Source organism: Leptonychotes weddellii, chromosome 10, assembly GCF_054177405.1.
Source record: "Leptonychotes weddellii isolate Sample4059 chromosome 10, ASM5417740v2, whole genome shotgun sequence".
NCBI classification, from domain to species: domain Eukaryota; kingdom Metazoa; phylum Chordata; class Mammalia; order Carnivora; family Phocidae; genus Leptonychotes; species Leptonychotes weddellii.
Genome location: NC_138378.1, coordinates 21,578,088 through 21,595,550, shown reverse-complemented (window position 1 = coordinate 21,595,550; position 17,463 = coordinate 21,578,088). Strand labels below are relative to the sequence as shown.

The window sequence follows — 17,463 nt, the reverse complement described above, 5'->3', positions numbered from 1 at the left end:
TTCGGCTCAGGTCATGATCCCAGGGTCCTGGGATCGAGCCCCGCGTCAGGCTCCCTGCTCAGTGGAGAGTCTGCTTCTCCCTCTCCCTCTGCCTGCCTCTCTGCCTACTTGTGCTCTCTATCTCTGTCAAATAAATAAATAAAAATCTTTAAAAAAAAAAAAAAAGAAAAAGAAAATAACTATACATGGGTGTGGAAATTACTATACAATAGAAAATTAACTGTAGTATTATTTAAATAGCTGAAAACTAAAAAATTAGCTAAGTATTTAATAGTAGAAGTTGGTTAAAGAATTTCTACACATTTCAGGGGCACCTGGGTGGCTCAGTCGTTAAGCATCTGCCTTCGGCTCAGGTCATGATCCCAGGGTCCTGGGATCGAGCCCCACATCGGGCTCCCTGCTCCGTGGGAAGCCTGCTTCTCCCTCTCCCACTCCCCCTGCTTGTGTTCCCTCTCTCGCTGTGTCTCTCTTTGTCAAATAAATAAATAAAATCTTTAAAAAAAAAAAAAAAAGAATTTCTACACATTTCATCCATACAATAGAATAGTATGTAGCCATTAAACATGGCTAGGTGTTTATTAATATATGTGTAGATTATATTATTGACCCCAATTCTCCACCCCTCCCTATGTCCAGACTCTTTGTTATATAATTTTGCAATGTCCTCCCATTGTGGACAGGATGGAAGTCTCCACCACAAGCTCAGCCATGTGTTGTTCTGATCCGCAGGATGTTAGCATGTGTGATGCAACCAGAAACTTAAAAAGTGCATGCCTGATCGGGCTTGTTCACAGTTGTACCTCTGCTATCACTATGAGAAGACCATGCCTAATTTAGTCCCCTGGTCCAGGAGGATGACAGACATGTGGAGAAGAGCCCAGCCTAGATTAGCCAACTACAGCCAGCCATTAATGCATGAATGAGCCCCCAGTGAAACCAACAAACTGCCTAGACAAGTCTAACCTAGATCAGCTGATCCCTAGCTGACTTTCAGATATATGAACCAAGTAAAGGCTTATTGTTGCTTTAAGCCACTGAGTTTTGGAGTAGTTTGTTAAATAACATTTTTGTGGCAATAGTTAAATAACAGTATTTAAAAGTCTGAAAGAAAAAAGAGGGGAAAAAATCTGGAAATATATACTCCAAATGCTAACAGACTTCCTGTTAAAACTGGTAGATTGATCACATGTATATCCTCTCTCCCTCCAAAAACCTCATTAAAACGACAATAAAGGAATAAAACTTGTCTTAAACAAAAAGAAGAGGAGATTATAGCAAAATAAAGTTTAATACAATAGCGGAAACATAAAACAGGTGGAAGAGGGATAAATGACTGAGCAACATGGAAGAAATTACAGTTTAATGGCCTGCAGAGAGGAGCAGCAATAAAAATCAGGCCAACTCACCCCCTAGAGTTTCCAAGAAATTCAGCACCTTGAAGACATCAGGTACTATCGAAAGTGGGGTACAGAGATGGAAATCAAGCTGAAAGTTTGTATACAGACCAGTCAGAACCCCAGGTCACATCTCATCTATGTGCAGCCAAGTGACAACCCCTACATACCCCATCTTTCCACCTACTACTCCACCCCCCGAGACTACAGTTCTAGAGAACACTCACTAAAGAGGCACAGGTCTAGAGGATACTATGCACAGTAATGGGTTGAGGGGAAGTGTAATGAGATTACATAAACCCTTTATACTGCAATCAGCCACATCACCCGTTCCTGTTCTCTCAACTCTAGCAGTTGGTCACATGAGCCCCCCATCCCACCCAAACTCCATCTTGATTACCCTTAGGCAGGACATCGGATTCTTCTTTAGAAAACCTAAATCATTTCAGAGAAAAAGAAAACCTATAAATGACATTTAAGGATACCTCAAGATAAAAGGCCAGCCCACTGCCTGATCTCCTTTCGGTAAGACTGATTCTGCCCATTCACAGGGTCTCAAATGAACACGTTAGTGCCAGTTTTAAGTAGAAGACAGACAGCTAAAGATTATAAATAAGAGAAAACCCTCCCATGTGAAAGACAGAACCCAAATCAAATAGGAAAAGAAAAAGGTGGGGGGGGGGCAGAAAGACAAAGGGACTATGTGTAGAACTGATGGAAACTAAAAAAACAACAACAAAAACTCAAGAGATAAGGGAAGGACATTGTGGTGATAAAATAATAATAGGATGCTTCAAAGAAACAACTGGAGATGAAGAAAGAACTTCAAAATATAATTAAAGAATCTGGGGCGCCTGGCTGGCTCATCTGTAGTGCATGCAACTCTTGATCTTGGGGTCATGAGTTCAAGCCCCACATTGGGCATAGAGTTTAATTTAAAAATAAACATAAGAATATAAAAACAGATTTAAATATATATATATAAAATTTTAAAAATTTAAAAATTCAGTAGAAGAGTTGGAAGATAAAAACATAGTAGTGTCCCAGCAAAAGTCACCAAAAAAGATGGAAAAGTCCACTGAAAATAAAATGCAAATTAGATCAGTCAAGAAAGGCCAATATCCAATATATGTCCCAAACAAGAGGACAGAGAAAATAGAATTTGAAAACTAGTATAAGAACACCTTCTAGAACTAAAGGACACTGGTGTCTAAACTGAAAGGGCCTACCAAGTGCCCAGCATAATAAATGGAAAAAGACCCATGTCAAGGCATCATAAAATTTCAAAACACTAAATCTTTCAGAAAACATTAGATTACATTTAATGGCATCAAACTGCTTAATAGCAACCAGGATGCTAGATAGAAGACAGTGAAGTAATGCCTTCAAAATTCTGAAGGAAAAGTTTTTCCAGTCTAGAATTCTATACCTTGTCCCAACTATTTAGTACTAAACTAGAATAAAGACATTTTTCAGACAAAGAATGACTCAAAATATGTATCTCATACACCTACTCCTTTTTTTAAGATTTTTATTTTTAAGTAATCTCTACACCCAACATGGGGTTCAAACTTACAACCCCGAGATCAAGAGTCGCACGCTCTACTGACGGAGCCAGCCAGGTGCCCCTCATACACCGTTTTTTTTGGAAACTACTAGAGGAAATACTTTAGCAAAACGGAGGAAAAAATCAATGAAGGAGAGAAGGAATCCAGGAAAAAAGGGAAACGACACAGGAGAATTATAAAGGGAAGTCCCAGTATGACAGCTTTGCACCAGGCCCAGAAAACAACCAGGGCAGAACTGGGGCAGGATGAAGGATGTGTGAGAGAGGTCTTCAGAAAAATAATGGAACTGATACACTGTTTGATGCATTAAACATTTTTTAAAAACTGCACTTGATAGGTCTAGCAGAACAGCTGGGGGAAAGGGATTGTTACAAAAAGACTAAGCAAAAACAAAAAAACAAGCAAAAAAAAAAAAAAAGATAATTATTAACCCCAGGAAAAAGAAAAGGTTATACAAGAAAGAAAAAGTAGTTACTACTTTGCCCAACAATGAATAATACATACAGAGTCATAAACTATAGGTACTGACTACTGATTAATCAAACCTGTGATACAACTTCTCTAAGAAAATTAGGTAAAGGGGAAGTGATGATACAAAAGAGCTGAATCTTTATCTCCTATCAGGGGAATGCAATAAATAATGTCTAAAATTTATAATTCAGGAAATAGCAATATGAGATCTTACTTAGAAATATGGAAGTACTGGGCGCCTGGGTGGCTCAGTTGGTTAAGCGACTGCCTTCGGCTCAGGTCATGATCCTGGAGTCCTGGGATCGAGTCCCACATTGGGCTCTCTGCTCAGCAGGGAGTCTGCTTCTCCCCCTGACCCTCCCCACTCTCATGCTCTCTCTATCTCATTCTCTCTCTCAAATAAATAAATAAAATCTTTAAAAAAAAAAAAAAAAGAAATATGGAAGTAGGAGAGCCTGGGTGGCTCAGTCGGTTAAGCGTCCGCCTTTGGCTCAGGTCATGATCCCAGAGTCCTGGATCAAGTCCCGCACCGGGCTCTCTGCTCAGTGGGAAGCCTGCTTCTCCCTCTCCCTCTCCCCCTCCCCCCTGCTTGTGCTTTCTCTATCTCTCTCTAATAAATAAACAAATAAAATCTTAAAAAAGAAATATGGAAGTAAATACCAGCAAAAGCCAGAAAGTAGTTCTTTCGAAGTTGAACTAGGGATGGGAAGAGAGGCTGAGGGCTGCTATTCTCATAAGCTTTTTCTCAGTTTTTCTGTTTGTTTTTTAAACTTTATTTTTAAAAATAATCTCTATATCCAGCTCGGGGCTTGAACACACGACCCCAAGATCAAGTGTCGCATGCTCTTCTGACTGAGCCAAGCAGGCGTCCCATTGTTTATTTTTTTCCAACTGTGTTAACAATAACTCTCTGAGTAGTAGAATTTCAGCATCTTTTAATTAATTTTTTTCTCAGCTTATCTAAATTTCCTAGAATAATCTTGTATTACTTGTGTAATTAAAAATATATATTCTTAAATGTCAGACTGCTTTTTAAAAAAAAATCCACAGCAGAAGTATTACAAAACCCTGCACAAATCAGGGACTGAGCTTTGCGCTTTCCTCTGGGGCCTTACCTTTTATCGTGGTCAAAATGAAGAAAGCAATGAGGGTGTTGTTGATGGCACAGGTAGACTTGGCAACACAAGACAAGACGGTGTAGGGATTTAAGAGATAGCTGGGGAAAAACATACAATGTTGGCATTAGTAATCCCGGTCAAAGCACCAGGGAGTCCTGGCCACCACAGGCAGGCAATTCAAGAGATTTACTAACACCATACTCAAGGGAAGGCAACTTCTTAGAAATGAGTTCTCTTAAGTAAAAGAGAATGAAATGGGGTTGGGACCAATGAGTCTAAGATGCTGAACATTCACTGCCTATTCTGTGCTACATGGTATATCATCACAGAGATCCAGTAAACTAGCAACACCATTAGTCCTCTGATGGAGAAACTGAGACTCAGTGGTTAAGGAACTTGCCCAAGGTTTCATAAGCTAATCAATACATTCAAAATCCGGACTTTCTGGCTCGAAAGCCTATGTTCTTTTTATTACTTCAGATATCATAAATGATAAAATTTTACCAATTCCCACAGAGTCATATATTTTAGGAATGGCTACAGTTATCTCTGAAAACCAGGAAAGTAATTTTTCCTCAATCAGGCTCCCAAGCTCTGATGCAGGCTACCCCCCCTTTCCTCCAAGAGGCCAGAGCAGCTTGCGGTTAGCCCTCTGGGTAGTCAAGCTGTATCTACCAAGCCAGACCCTCAGGACAGGGTAAGTATCTGCTGAATTCCACAAGCTGGTTGCCACAGAACTTCACAGGGCATCTTGAACTTCCACTGGGAAGGAATTAAGCTGAAAAACCTAGTCTTTTTCTGAGGTGGAAAGGAATGGACTGAGAAATGAATTTAAAATGCTGATGAGGGAAATTTTATAGTCATAATGGATGATTATTTTATTTATTTCTATCCTGCTTCCACAGAAGATTTGAGGCCGCTCAAATGAGAACAGATAATAAAAGCTAATAGCAAAATAAAAACAGAAATAAAAAATTAAGACCAGGAAAAACGTAAATAGAAAAAAAATAAGGGCCAGGGGAAAAAAGACCAAAGGGTCTTCTACAGCACTGTAATAATCAGCTTCAAATCTGGCTCTGAGTTTCCTGGCAGACAGAGTGAAAAGGGAGACCAGTTACATAATTCTGATTATTAGATAGGAAGAAACATACCAGCATGTCAGGGACAGATTATAATTATTATTCACCAATAAAGACCTTAAGTCCAATACCTCCCAGGGCTATAAGATCAGCAGTTCTAAAGCCAAAGGCCCAGAAATTGTTGGTGTTTTTTTTTCAACAATTACAGATAGGCCTGTTACACAACCCTTAAAGAAATGGCTGCCACTATTATAAAAGTATCCCCAGGAGATATAAGAGTCCATAAGGGATTCATAATGTTGCTAAACCTCCGGTTCTATTAGGTAGTTCCTGCCAATATTTCCGAAATACATAGATATGAAAGTTGTTTGGTGGGAGAGGGAAAAAAAGCCATTTCTAAATAGCAGGTGATGTTCAAGAAGAAGCTGCACAGCCACCTATTTGGAACACTGAACAGAAGATTCAACACAAAGCAGAGGGTTGAATAAACTGCCCTCACAAGGCCCCATCTAATTCTGAAGTTCTAAGGTCAGGTTTTTCCATGAGGAAACTTGTCTGTCTTATTTACAGTGTATCCCTTTGAAGCTAGTATATTAATATTCAGTGACTGTTAGTTTGACTGAATAATTGTCACATTTGCCTATCTCCGGAATATAAATGGGAATAACCTGAAAGAATTAAATTTACTGGCAGCGCTGAGCACTCCCCGAGAAATCTTTTACAGAGCTTCAGTAAGTTCCATTCTCCCATACTGGTGTCCCAGCTGGGATGGGTCCGTTTGCCTAGTTTTCTAAACTACAAATGGGGGACTAATTGTACATGAAATATAGGAGCTGCTCAAAATAATGGCCACATAAAGATCAGAATTTTATTCAATCCATATATACAATTAAAGAACTTCTTTTTTTTTTGAAACACTGGTTACAAGTAGGCTGGAGCCCAGATCAGCATAGAATGAAAAAGCATTTGTAAAGGGTTGATTGTGCATGTCCCTGTGTGAGGCTTTGTCCCAACAGAAACAGAATGGCTCTGTCTCTTTTGCTGGCCAGAACCCCAGTTGTGCAACAGAACCGCAGCAAGTACTTGATGACTAAGACTGCAAATCTCCAAAAATACAACAAACAACATGAGAAAGTCTCATCAGATTTTCCTTGCGTTTGTTGGCACTGAGCCCTGTTTTGTCAAAGAATACTTACAACAGGGCCACTTTTAGAGGGATGGAACGCATTTCCATCGGGGTTCGGATGAGTTCGGCCACATCTGGGGCATATTGGTCTAGTTCTAGGAGGAGTTTCTGCTTTTTAAACTGGAAAAAAGAAATGACAAAACACATTACTTCCCGTTGATTTTAGAATGAAGACAGCAGTCCTTCCATGGCCCACGTGGCCCCACCTGGTCTGGCCCTAGCTGTCCAGGCTCACCTCACCCCCACCTGTCCCCTCACCTCTCACTCTCTGGGTTCTAGCACCATGAACATGCCGTAACCCTCATGCTCCCAGGCCTTTGCATTTGACCTGGAACAACCTGTTCTCTTTCCCTAGTTAGCTCCCACATCACCTTTAGATCTCAGTTGAATCATTTCTTCCTCAGGAAGACACACTCACCCCCCTCAGTAGGTAAAATCTCCCTATAACATTCTTTCATAGCACTGTTCACGGTTACAACTTTCTTATTTATGTGACTAATATCTGTCTCCCTCACTAGACTATGAGTTCCATGAGGGCAGGGATGATGTTTATTTGCCAGGACCTGGTACAGTGAGCAAACAGTAAATATCTACTGAATGGCTAAATGAATGACTGAGTGGCAAAGCAAGGTTCTCAGCCATTCTGAACAAATATCATTGGGGCGCCTGCGTGGCTCAGTCAGTGAAGTGTCTGCCTTCGGCTTAGGTCATGACCAGAGTCCTGAGATGGAGGCTCCCTGCTCAGCGGGGAGTCTGCTTCTCCCTCTCCCTCTGCCCCTCCCCCTGCTCATGCTCTCTCTCTCTCTAATAAAATCTTAAAAAAAAAAAAAAAGAGTAATCATGAGTGGCCTAAGGACTCCAAAGTTCCATCAGCAAAGTGAAATATTTTCATACAAAGTAAAATGATCCCCTGAATGTCACAGTATCCCAGGTTTTCTTCCAAGCCCTCCTGTTTCAAGTTTTTGACTCCCACAGAGGAAGTGGGGAATGGCCATGATGAAGGAAGGAGGACGGCTGGGTGTGGCTGGGCAGCTGGATAGTCTAGAGGGAGTGAGATGGGGGCGGAAAGCTCTTGCCTTCCCCTGGTGTGTCCCAACAAGTTCATGGGTGTGCTCCAGAATGAAGAAAAGTTAGTCAACCCTATAAGCAAACATGGGTCAGATTATAGATGGAAAAAGCCTCTGAACCCAAAACGGGGAGCTTTGCTGATTTAATGGTCAGAGAATCTTATTTCAAGAGCATAAAATCAATGCTGCAACTGATTATAAAACAGAGTAGTACAGGGGAGCCAGAGTAGCGAGTGCTTAACTGGGCATGATAGAAGAGTTAATGATGAAAAAGGCATGTGTAAAACGCATATTGTATCGTGCCATTTACACAAAGTTAAAAGCATGCAAAATAATACTACGTGTTATTTAGGGATATATACAAAAGTAGCAAAAGTTAAGGCCCTGTGGGGGGACAATAAACACTAAATCCACTACAGTGTGAACTGGTAAGAAGGAGAATAAAGAGGTGAACATTTCAGAGGCGAGTATATTGTAATATATTTATTTTTTATTTATTTATTTGAGAGAGAGAGTGCACAAACATGAGGGGGAGGAGGGGCAGAGGGAGAAGGAGAGAATCTCAAGCAGACTCCCCAGAGTGCAGAGCCCTACACAGGGCTCGATCCCACAACCCCAAGATCATGACCTAAGCTGAAACTAAGAGTTGGACACTCAACCAACTGAGCCACCCAGGTGCCCCATGTAATGTTTTATTTTTGAACCTGAAATAGGTTCACAGTATGTATTATTCTTTACATATTTTTGCATGTCTTACATATTTCATAATTTTTTTAAATGGAAAGCTTTAAAAAATTTTTAAAGATTTGCTTTTCAGTTCAAAAGAAAATCGAGGAGTTGGGACGCCTGGGTGGCTCAAGCGGTTAAGTGGCTGCCTTCGGCTCAGGTCATGATCCCAGAGTCCTGGGATCAAACCCCACATCGGGCTCCTTGCTCAGCAGGGAGCCTGCTTCTCCCTCTGCCTGCCGCTCCCCCTGCTTGTGCTCACTCTCTCTCTCTCTCTGATAAAAAAAAAAAAAAAGGAAAAAGAAAATTGAGGAGTTATCACAGGAATACAGGTAAGCCCAGACTTCTTGCACAGATTTAAATAGAAGCTTAATCAGAAAACCTGAATAAACTTCAAAAACCTCCCTTTGATCATCTCTGAGAGTTCAGGTTCAACGGTGGGAATTATCATCAGTAAGAGTTACACTACCATTCACAGGTGGGGCTGTTTAATTAAACAGACAATATATGAACTAAGGTGCTTTTATCAGAGGGGCTGGCTCCGCAGACAAAGCACTTAGTGAGGACAGCTGCAGCAGGGGTAGAGGAAGGAGGCCCTGCTAGCTTAAGGGTCCTGGAGTTCCTGCAAAAAGGTGGCCACCTGGATGGGGTGAGACCCACAAAGAAGGCTGTTGAAAGGAAACAGGGAGTTGATCCAGAAGAAGCCAGAGAGACAGGTGGGAATGCAGACCCATTCGCAGGCTGGAAGCCAGCCAGCAGGACTACAGGAGGAGATGGGGGCAGCTCAGCAGGCACATGTAGATCCTACACAGAGGTGACACTGTGCCAACAACTAAAGAAAAGTACTTCCTTGTCACCCTAATCTTCCAAAATACTTTGAAACAGGAAGATTTTATGAAAGGAGAGTCTACAGGAGAGAAGGGCAGTCAGGTCAGCATTCCCCAGATTCTCTGCTACATCTCTTTTTGTCTCCTCCAATCTCATCAGCAAAGCCCCCATTATGCCTGGCTTCACAGGCCCAATATTGACTCAGCTCCCTGAAGAACAACAAAAATTCCTTTTAAAAATCCCCACTGGATCTAGTCAGAGACAGGAAAATGGCTAAAAGTCTAAGGAAAAGTGAACACACACACACACCAAGAAAATATTAAAAGTATAAAAATAAATGAGGTTAAAGCCTACAATTTAAAATCCAAAGATAAATATTTCTAGATATATTCAGCAGCCTTGACAATGAGGAGATTTAAAGCTACCACAGGGGGCGCCTGGGTGGCTCAGTCGTTGAGCATCTGCCTTCGGCTCAGGTCATAATAGAACCCAGCATCAGGCTCCATGCTCGGGAGGAAGCCTGCTTCTCCCTCTCCCCCTCCCCCTACTTGTGTTCCCTATCTCACTGAGTCTCTCTCTTAAATAAATAAATAAAATCTTTAAAAAAATAAAATAAAAAATAAAGCTACCACAGGATGGGGCATCTGAGTGGCTCAGTCAGTTAAGCATCGGCCTTCGGCTCAGGTCATGATCCCAGGGTTCTGGGATCGAGCCCCGCATTGGGCTCCATGCTCAGCGGGGAATCTGCTTCTCCCTCTCCCCACCGCTTGTGTTCCCTCTCTCACTGTGTCTCTCTCTGTCAAATAAATAAAATCTTTAAAAAATAAATAAAAATAAAAAAAATAAAGCTGCCATAGGAGAGGTTAAAAGTGGCCTAAAAGGGGGCTCCTGGGTGGCTGTCATTGAGCGTCTGCCTTCAGCTCAGGTCATGATCCCAGGGTCCTGGAATCGAGCCCCGCATTGGGGTCCCTGCTCCGCGGGAAGCCTGTTTCTCTCTTTCCTACTCCCCCTGCTTGTGTTCCCTCTGTCGCTGTGTCTCTGTCAAATAAATAAATAAAATCTTTAAAAAAAAAAAAAAGTGGCCTAAAAGGTAATTACCTAGGTGCACTGTCTCTGTGATCATTAATCACTTTATACACAGATGCTTGTGTGCTTTTCCATATGCATGTTATATTTCAATAGAAATTTTTGAATTAAAAAAAAATCTCCAGGGTGGAGCTAATTTATCTCTGCATTCCTCAGCTTGTGAGGAGACCATGACCTGAGCCAAAGGCAGATGCTTAACCGACTGAGCCACCCAGGCACCCCTAAGATAACTCTTTTTTTTTTTTTTTAAGATTTTATTTATTTGACAGAGACACAGCGAGAGAGGGAACACAAGCAGGGGGAGCAGGAGAGGGAGAAGCAGGCCTCCCGTGGAGCAGGGAGCCCGATGCGGGGCTCAATCCCAGGATCCCAGGATCATGACCTGATCAGAAGGCAGATGCTTAACGACTGAGCCACCCAGGCGCCCCCTAAGATAACTCTTTTAGCAACTTTCAAGTATACAGTATTAACTATAATCACCATGCCATATATTAGATATCTAGAACTTACTCATCTTATAACTGGAAGTTTGTACCCTTTGACCAACATCTTCCCATTTCCCCCACCGCCAAATGCACCCCCTGGGCAACCAGCAATATACTGTTTCTGTGAGTTTGACTTATTTATTTATTTAAAAGATTTTATTTATTTATTTGACAGAGAGAGACATAGCGAGAGAGGGAACACAAGCAGGGGGAGTGGGAGAGGGAGAAGCAGGCTTTCTGAGGAGCAGGGAGCCCAATGCGGGGCTGGATCCCAGGACCCTGGGATCATGACCTGAGCCAAAGGCAGACGCTTAACGACTGAGCCACCCAGGCGCCCCTTATTTATTTATTTTAAAGTAAGCTCTACACCCAATGTGGGACTTGAACTCACTTCCCCAAGATCAAGAGTGGCATGCTCTACCAACCAAGCCAGTCAGGTTCCCCAGTTTGACTTTTTTTTTTTTTTTAAGATTTATTTGAGAGAGAGAGGGAGGGAGTGCACACTCGTGTGAGTGTGGCAGGGGAGGGGCAGAGGAAGAGAGTCTTAAGCAGACTCTGAACTGAGCATGTGCCGACGCAAAACTCGATCTCATGAGCCTGAGATCAGGACCTGAATGGAAACTAGGAGCCAGACATTTAACTAACTGTGCCACCCAGGCACCCCCCAGGTTGACTTTTTAAGATTCCACGTGTAAGTAAGATCATACGGCATTGGTCTTTGTCTGACTTCAGTTAGCATAATGCCCTTAGGTTTATCTATGTTGACCCAAATGCTCCACTGGTTTAAGATGTACACTCACTGGGTCTTAGTGATAAGTCTCTAAAATGTAGTTCTTTTTTTTTTAAACTAATTTCTACACCCACTGCGGGGCTTGAGCTCACAACCCTCAGATGAACAGTCACAAGCTCTACCAACTAAGCCAGCCAGGTGACCCTACTTCAAGGGTTTTATAGGCCTATTAAGCCTATAAACGGACCCCAAGTTAAAAATTCCCAATCTAAGTATCTTATAAGTCTCTTTGAGGTCCATAATTCTAGAATTCACCAGCTTTGTTACTAATGACCAGTGCCACAGAAAGGCAGACTGCTACTTCTGGTTCCATTACTTGGCAACAGAAGTGAAAATGAACGATAAACAGACAACACCAAAGAGATGCAGCCTTCTCTCACTCCAGTCTAAATCTTCTCAGTGGCTCCCAACCAATCAAGGAGGACTGCAGCCAATTTTTAAAATAACTACATGGATAGTGCATATGGTTAATCTGTTAACTCTCTCAGAACCCAGGAAAATGAAAATGGTCACAATATACCATTCCCCTTGGCCATCACATACGGATTAAGACTAAAGTTTACATCAATACTTTCTACAGGCATTTACTACATGCCAAATTTTCCAAGTAAGATTGCTCTCTGCAGGGTAACAGAAACTACATTGGGAATCCAATTTTACCTCAGATAGGCATAACACAGTCAGTTAAAAGCTGTATTCATGAAAAGAAGATTTTTAAGGGTCCTCATTAATATTATTGTAGTTCAGCTCTGCTCCAGAAAGTCTGAACTTGCACAAGTGAATGGATATTAAGCTACACAGATGAAACTGACCTTTCTGTATCTATTAGTAAAGCTGTCTTTGGTTCGGGTTTGACCATTCCAGGGCTGGCTTAACAGGCCAGTAGCTTCACTCCTACTTAGTATTTTTAAACAGTTGGATCCTTAAGTACATGACCTTTGATTCTTTGTAGTAACAGAGACCAGAAGACTCCCCAAAACTCCACCCACTGACTACTTACCACAACTTTATTGAAGTCCTGGATTGCAAAATACAGGGCAATAGCAGTGAGTGCATCAGTTATCTGTCAAGAGAAAGAGAAATACTAGTGTAGGAGGGATGGAATGCTGCCAGGACCTACAGCTTTTGGATGGTAGTGGACTATTTGGTAATGAACTCAGGCAGAACCTCAACTCTCACTTTGACCATCCAAAGATAAAGCCTTTCAGGGAGATTTGACTAGAAAATCCTGAGGACTGGCACCCACCAAGGCTTGTTAGCCTGGTGTACCACATCTGTTCTTTAATTGCAAGTCACTCAGGTTTTCTGTAAAACAGGAATAACACCCAGTGCTTTGCAGGCCTGATGTACGTCAAGTGCCTAGCATGAAGTAAGTCCTCAGTAAACAGCAGCCATTATAATGATTAAGGAAGACTTCAGCGGGCCTCCTACTTGACCCAGATTTCCAACCCTACGCTAGGCAAGTGTATCAAATTACTCTCTCTCAAAACCACCCTGTCAACTCAACTTTGAAGGTTATTGCTCCTGAGAGTCTCATCAGGCCTATGTCCACTGCATGGAATCTCTTGGCAGAATGCTTAGAAAATTCAGGATGCCCTCTACACTGGCACCACAATTAAAACCAATCATAGAATCTTGGTGCTACAAAGTTTGAGACTACATAGTCCAGAAACCAAGTACAAGGAATTGGAACTGGTCAACTGTCAGAGACTACTCCCCGTACTTCCATAATACTATCAGAGTTCCTTGAATTCAAATTAAGGATAGGTTTTTGCTTTTATACTCTCAGAGACTCCTAAGCTCCTAAAAGATATTTTTCTTAAAAGACTCTAGGGACGCCTGGGTGGCTCAGTCAGTTAAGCAGCTGCCTTCGGCTCAAGTCATGGTCCCGGGGTCCTGGGATCGAGTCCCACATCGGGCTCCTTGCTCAGCAGGGAGCCTGCTTCTCCCTCTGCCTCTGCCTCTCCCCTGCTTGTGCTCTGTCTCTCTCTCTGACAAATAAATAAAATCTTAAAAAAAAAAAAGATAAAAGACTCTAAAGATATACACATATTGACTTTATGTGGAAGGTTACTTACCATAAATACCAATTCAGCATAGTCAATCAGGAAATGAAAGAGGTATATTATTAATGGAGTCTGTAGGAGAAAAACAAGCAAACAGACAAATTAACTTAAATCTTACTGTTATCAGTTTGCAGTGTAGGGAATGGGGAAGAAGCTATTCTTTCAGCAAAAATCTCTCTTTTCTGGAATACTGTTCTATGCTAGTTGGCCAGCGTACATATGAGGGAGAATAATTTAGTGTCACTGAATCATTTTTGCCATGGGGTATATCTGCTGAACTGAGTAAAGAGAACAAGATATGACATGTGCTAAATATCTGTTGAGGAACTGTAAGCATATTAAAGGTATGAGGTAAACTCTAGTTCTAAGCCATACAGAATAGCCAAGGGGAACTCCACAGTGGACCAAGATTACTGAAATCATAAAATAAATTGGGAAATGTTTTCCTGCTTTTTGTCCTCTGAGATATTTTATATCATTAATGTTATTACCTCCTCAAATATTTGGGAAAATTTGCTCACTGTGAAGTCATCTTGGCATGGATTTTCTTTAAGAGAAGATTTTAATTACAGATTCAATTTCTTTCACAGTTTCTTGCCTTAAAGTCTTCTTTTTCTGATGTCAGCATAGCTACATCAGCTTCTTTGTGTTAATGTTTGCTCTCTATATCTTTTCCTATATTTTTAGGTTCTACTTTTTTCTGTGTCCTCATATGTAAGATATGTTTCTTAAAAGCAACATATAATTACTTTTCTTCTTTGTTTTTAAAGATTTTATTTATTCATTTGACAGAGAGAGAGCACAAGCAGAGGGAGCAGGAGAGGGAGAAGCAGGCTCCCTGCTGAGCAGAGAGCCCGATGCGGGGCTCGATCCCAGGACCCTGGGATCATGACCCGAGCCGAAGGCAGACGCCTAACGACTGAGCCACCCAGGCGCCCCAATTCTACATGTATTTTAAACCCATAAAGCATTATTATTGTTTTATAGTCAATATTTATTTAATTTACCCACATATCTACCTTTTTCACTGTTACTTATTCCTTCCTATATTCCATGATGCTGTTGAGAACCACAATCCTGCCTTTTTATAATTTTTTAAATGCTAGCAACAAATTTTATCAATTTTTATTTGCTTGGAAATGTCTTTACCTTCATCTCTGAGAGATAATAACCCCTTTGTCTGTTTGTAATCTGTCTTTGATTTTGAGCAGTTTTATTAAAATGTATGTTTTTCTTTGAATTTATCCTGCTTGGGTTTATAGAGCTTCTTGAATTGAAATATTTCATAAATTTTGAAAAAAAAAATTCAGTTACTAATCTCTTCAAATATTGTTCCTGCCTCATTTTGTCTCTTCTCCCATTCTGGAACTCCATTTATATGTATGTTAAACCTCTTTACTATATCTCATAGGCCTCTTTTTTTTTTTTTCTTTTCTGTTTTCTATCCTTTTCTCTCCAAACTTTAGTCTAGGTATTTTCTATAGACCTATCTTCCAGATCATAAATCCTCTCTTTAGCTTTGTTTAATCTGCTGTTGAATTTCCTACTGCATTCTTAATTTGCTGTTAGGTTTTCCAGTTCTAGAATTTCCATTTGATTCATTATTATATATATTCTAGTTCCCTGGAGAAAATCTCTACCTTGTCACTTATTTTTTGTGCATATTAATCACTGACCACTATTATCTTAGAGTCCAAGTTTGATAACTCCAATATCTGAATTACCTGTGAATCTTTAGTGCCTGTTTTTTCCTGTCTTTTATTATGCTTGGTAACTTCTGAATGAATGATGGACACTGTACAGGGAAAATTGTAGAGGTTCTGCATGAGGTATTTTCTTCCAGAAAGGACTTTTCTTTTTTCAGAAAGGATTTCTTTAAACTTCTGGCAAGCAATTAGAATAGAATTGCATCACCTTAATCTAATTAGAATTTAGTTTTTTGTAAGACTAGTCTATATGTGTTCTACCCTTATTCCTTCCTTCAGTGTAGTCCTTCAGAGGACCCAACTGGAAGCCAAGACCTTTACCAGAGCCCTGCCACCTTGGTTGGCCATGCACTTGAATTTGTATTTCTCTAGCACTGTGAGACTGCCAATAGCTCTGCTTAGCTCCTTAGCCTCTTAACAGTCAATTTCTGTTCTCTTTCTCTGCTCTCAGCCTGTGCCACTTACAAACTGATAAATGCATTAAGGAGAAAGCAGCTTAGACCGTCAGTCTCACATTTTGTACCTTCCTCTCTGGGATCTCAATTCCTCAATCCTGGCTATCTTGATATTTTCCAACACCATCAAACAGATGTTTTTTCCTATTCATCCTCCTTTCCTAGTCGTCCTTGGCAGGAGGGTTGGTCCGCTACTATAAGCAAGTTCACCAATCCACCAGAACCAGAAGGATAGTGCATGACTTGGTTTTAGTGAACCCTTGCTGGTGACTAAGGAGGATCTCTTCCCAACTCCCAACCCCATGCAAAAATGTGTCCTATAATATTGCAAAGGTCACTAACAGGCTTTTTAAGGACAGCAAGCTGGTGTGGTAGAAAGAACAAGGCTTTGGGGTCAAACTCAGGTTTAAAACCAGGTTCCGGGGCGCCTGGGTGGCTCAGTCGTTAAACATCTGCCTTCGGCTCAGGTCATGATCCCCAGGTCCTGGGATCGAGCCCCGCATTGGGCTCCCTGCTCCGTGGGAAGACTGCTTCTTCCTCTCCCACTCCCTCTGCTTGTGTTCCCTCTCTCACTGTGTCTCTCTGTGTCAAATAAATAAACAAAATCTTAAAAAAAAAACAAAAAACAAAAAAACCCCCCAGGTTCCACCTGTGTACCTTTTCTCTCTAAACCTTAGAGTCCTCAGCTATAAAATAAAAATAGTGACCTACTGGGGTGCCTGGGTGGCTCAGTCGGTTAAGCTTCTATCTGCCTTCGGCTCAGGTTGTGATCCCAGGGTCCTAGGAAGAGCCTGCTTCTCCCTCTCCCTCTGCCTGCCACTCCCCCTTCTTGTGCTCTTTCTCTCTCTCACTCTGTCAAATAAATAAATAAAATCTTAAAAAAAAAAAAAGTGACCTATTTCACAAGGTTCTTGGGAGGAGTAAATGATAATGGGCATGAAGCGCTTAGCACAGTGCCTAACATATATACAGTAAACCTCAATATGTTAGCTACCTGAGATCAACTTTTTACCTCCTGTTTTCAAAAGAAAACAAGGGCATCAACTTTGCCTTTCAAAGTTCTAAAAGAATTAAACTTTTTACAACTATCTACTAATGGATTCTTTTTTTTCACTTATCTTTGTCAGTAAGAAGTAGTAACTTGATACTTATATTACCAATGGCTTGCTTTCAAAGTATTTTGATGCTTTAGATAGTTAAGAATGGCCCTAAGTAGGTCTCAGAAATGACAGAACAAATAGTTCTCAAAAAGCCTATCAGCAAATGGGCTGGTTTCCATAATGAGCTAACATGGACACAGTAGTTAGTTTGTGTATCGTATTATTATAGACAAGTATACAGTGAATATAATTTGTCTTCATGCTACATTTCCATGTGGGTGACTATTCCCAGTCAGGGCAGGGCAAATATGAATGAACTCACAATTTTACAATCAGTA

At 41.1% G+C, this 17,463-nt stretch overlaps 1 protein-coding gene across 3 annotated transcripts in view; it reads right to left on the bottom strand.

The window, feature by feature from the left end:
* The window catches only part of PIGU (phosphatidylinositol glycan anchor biosynthesis class U), an 86,833-nt gene that overhangs the window by 50,054 nt on the left and 19,316 nt on the right, over nt 1-17,463 (bottom strand). For 2 of the 3 annotated variants that reach the window (XM_081832955.1, XM_081832957.1), the window contains exons 3-6: nt 13,877-13,936; nt 12,799-12,861; nt 6,827-6,936; nt 4,549-4,649 (exon numbers count right to left, since the gene is read on the bottom strand). In XM_081832955.1, the coding sequence (XP_081689081.1) occupies nt 4,549-4,649; nt 6,827-6,936; nt 12,799-12,861; nt 13,877-13,936 (334 nt within the window). The remainder of the gene's footprint in view (nt 1-4,548; nt 4,650-6,826; nt 6,937-12,798; nt 12,862-13,876; nt 13,937-17,463) is intronic. The other variant, XM_081832956.1, reaches the window with a different exon arrangement.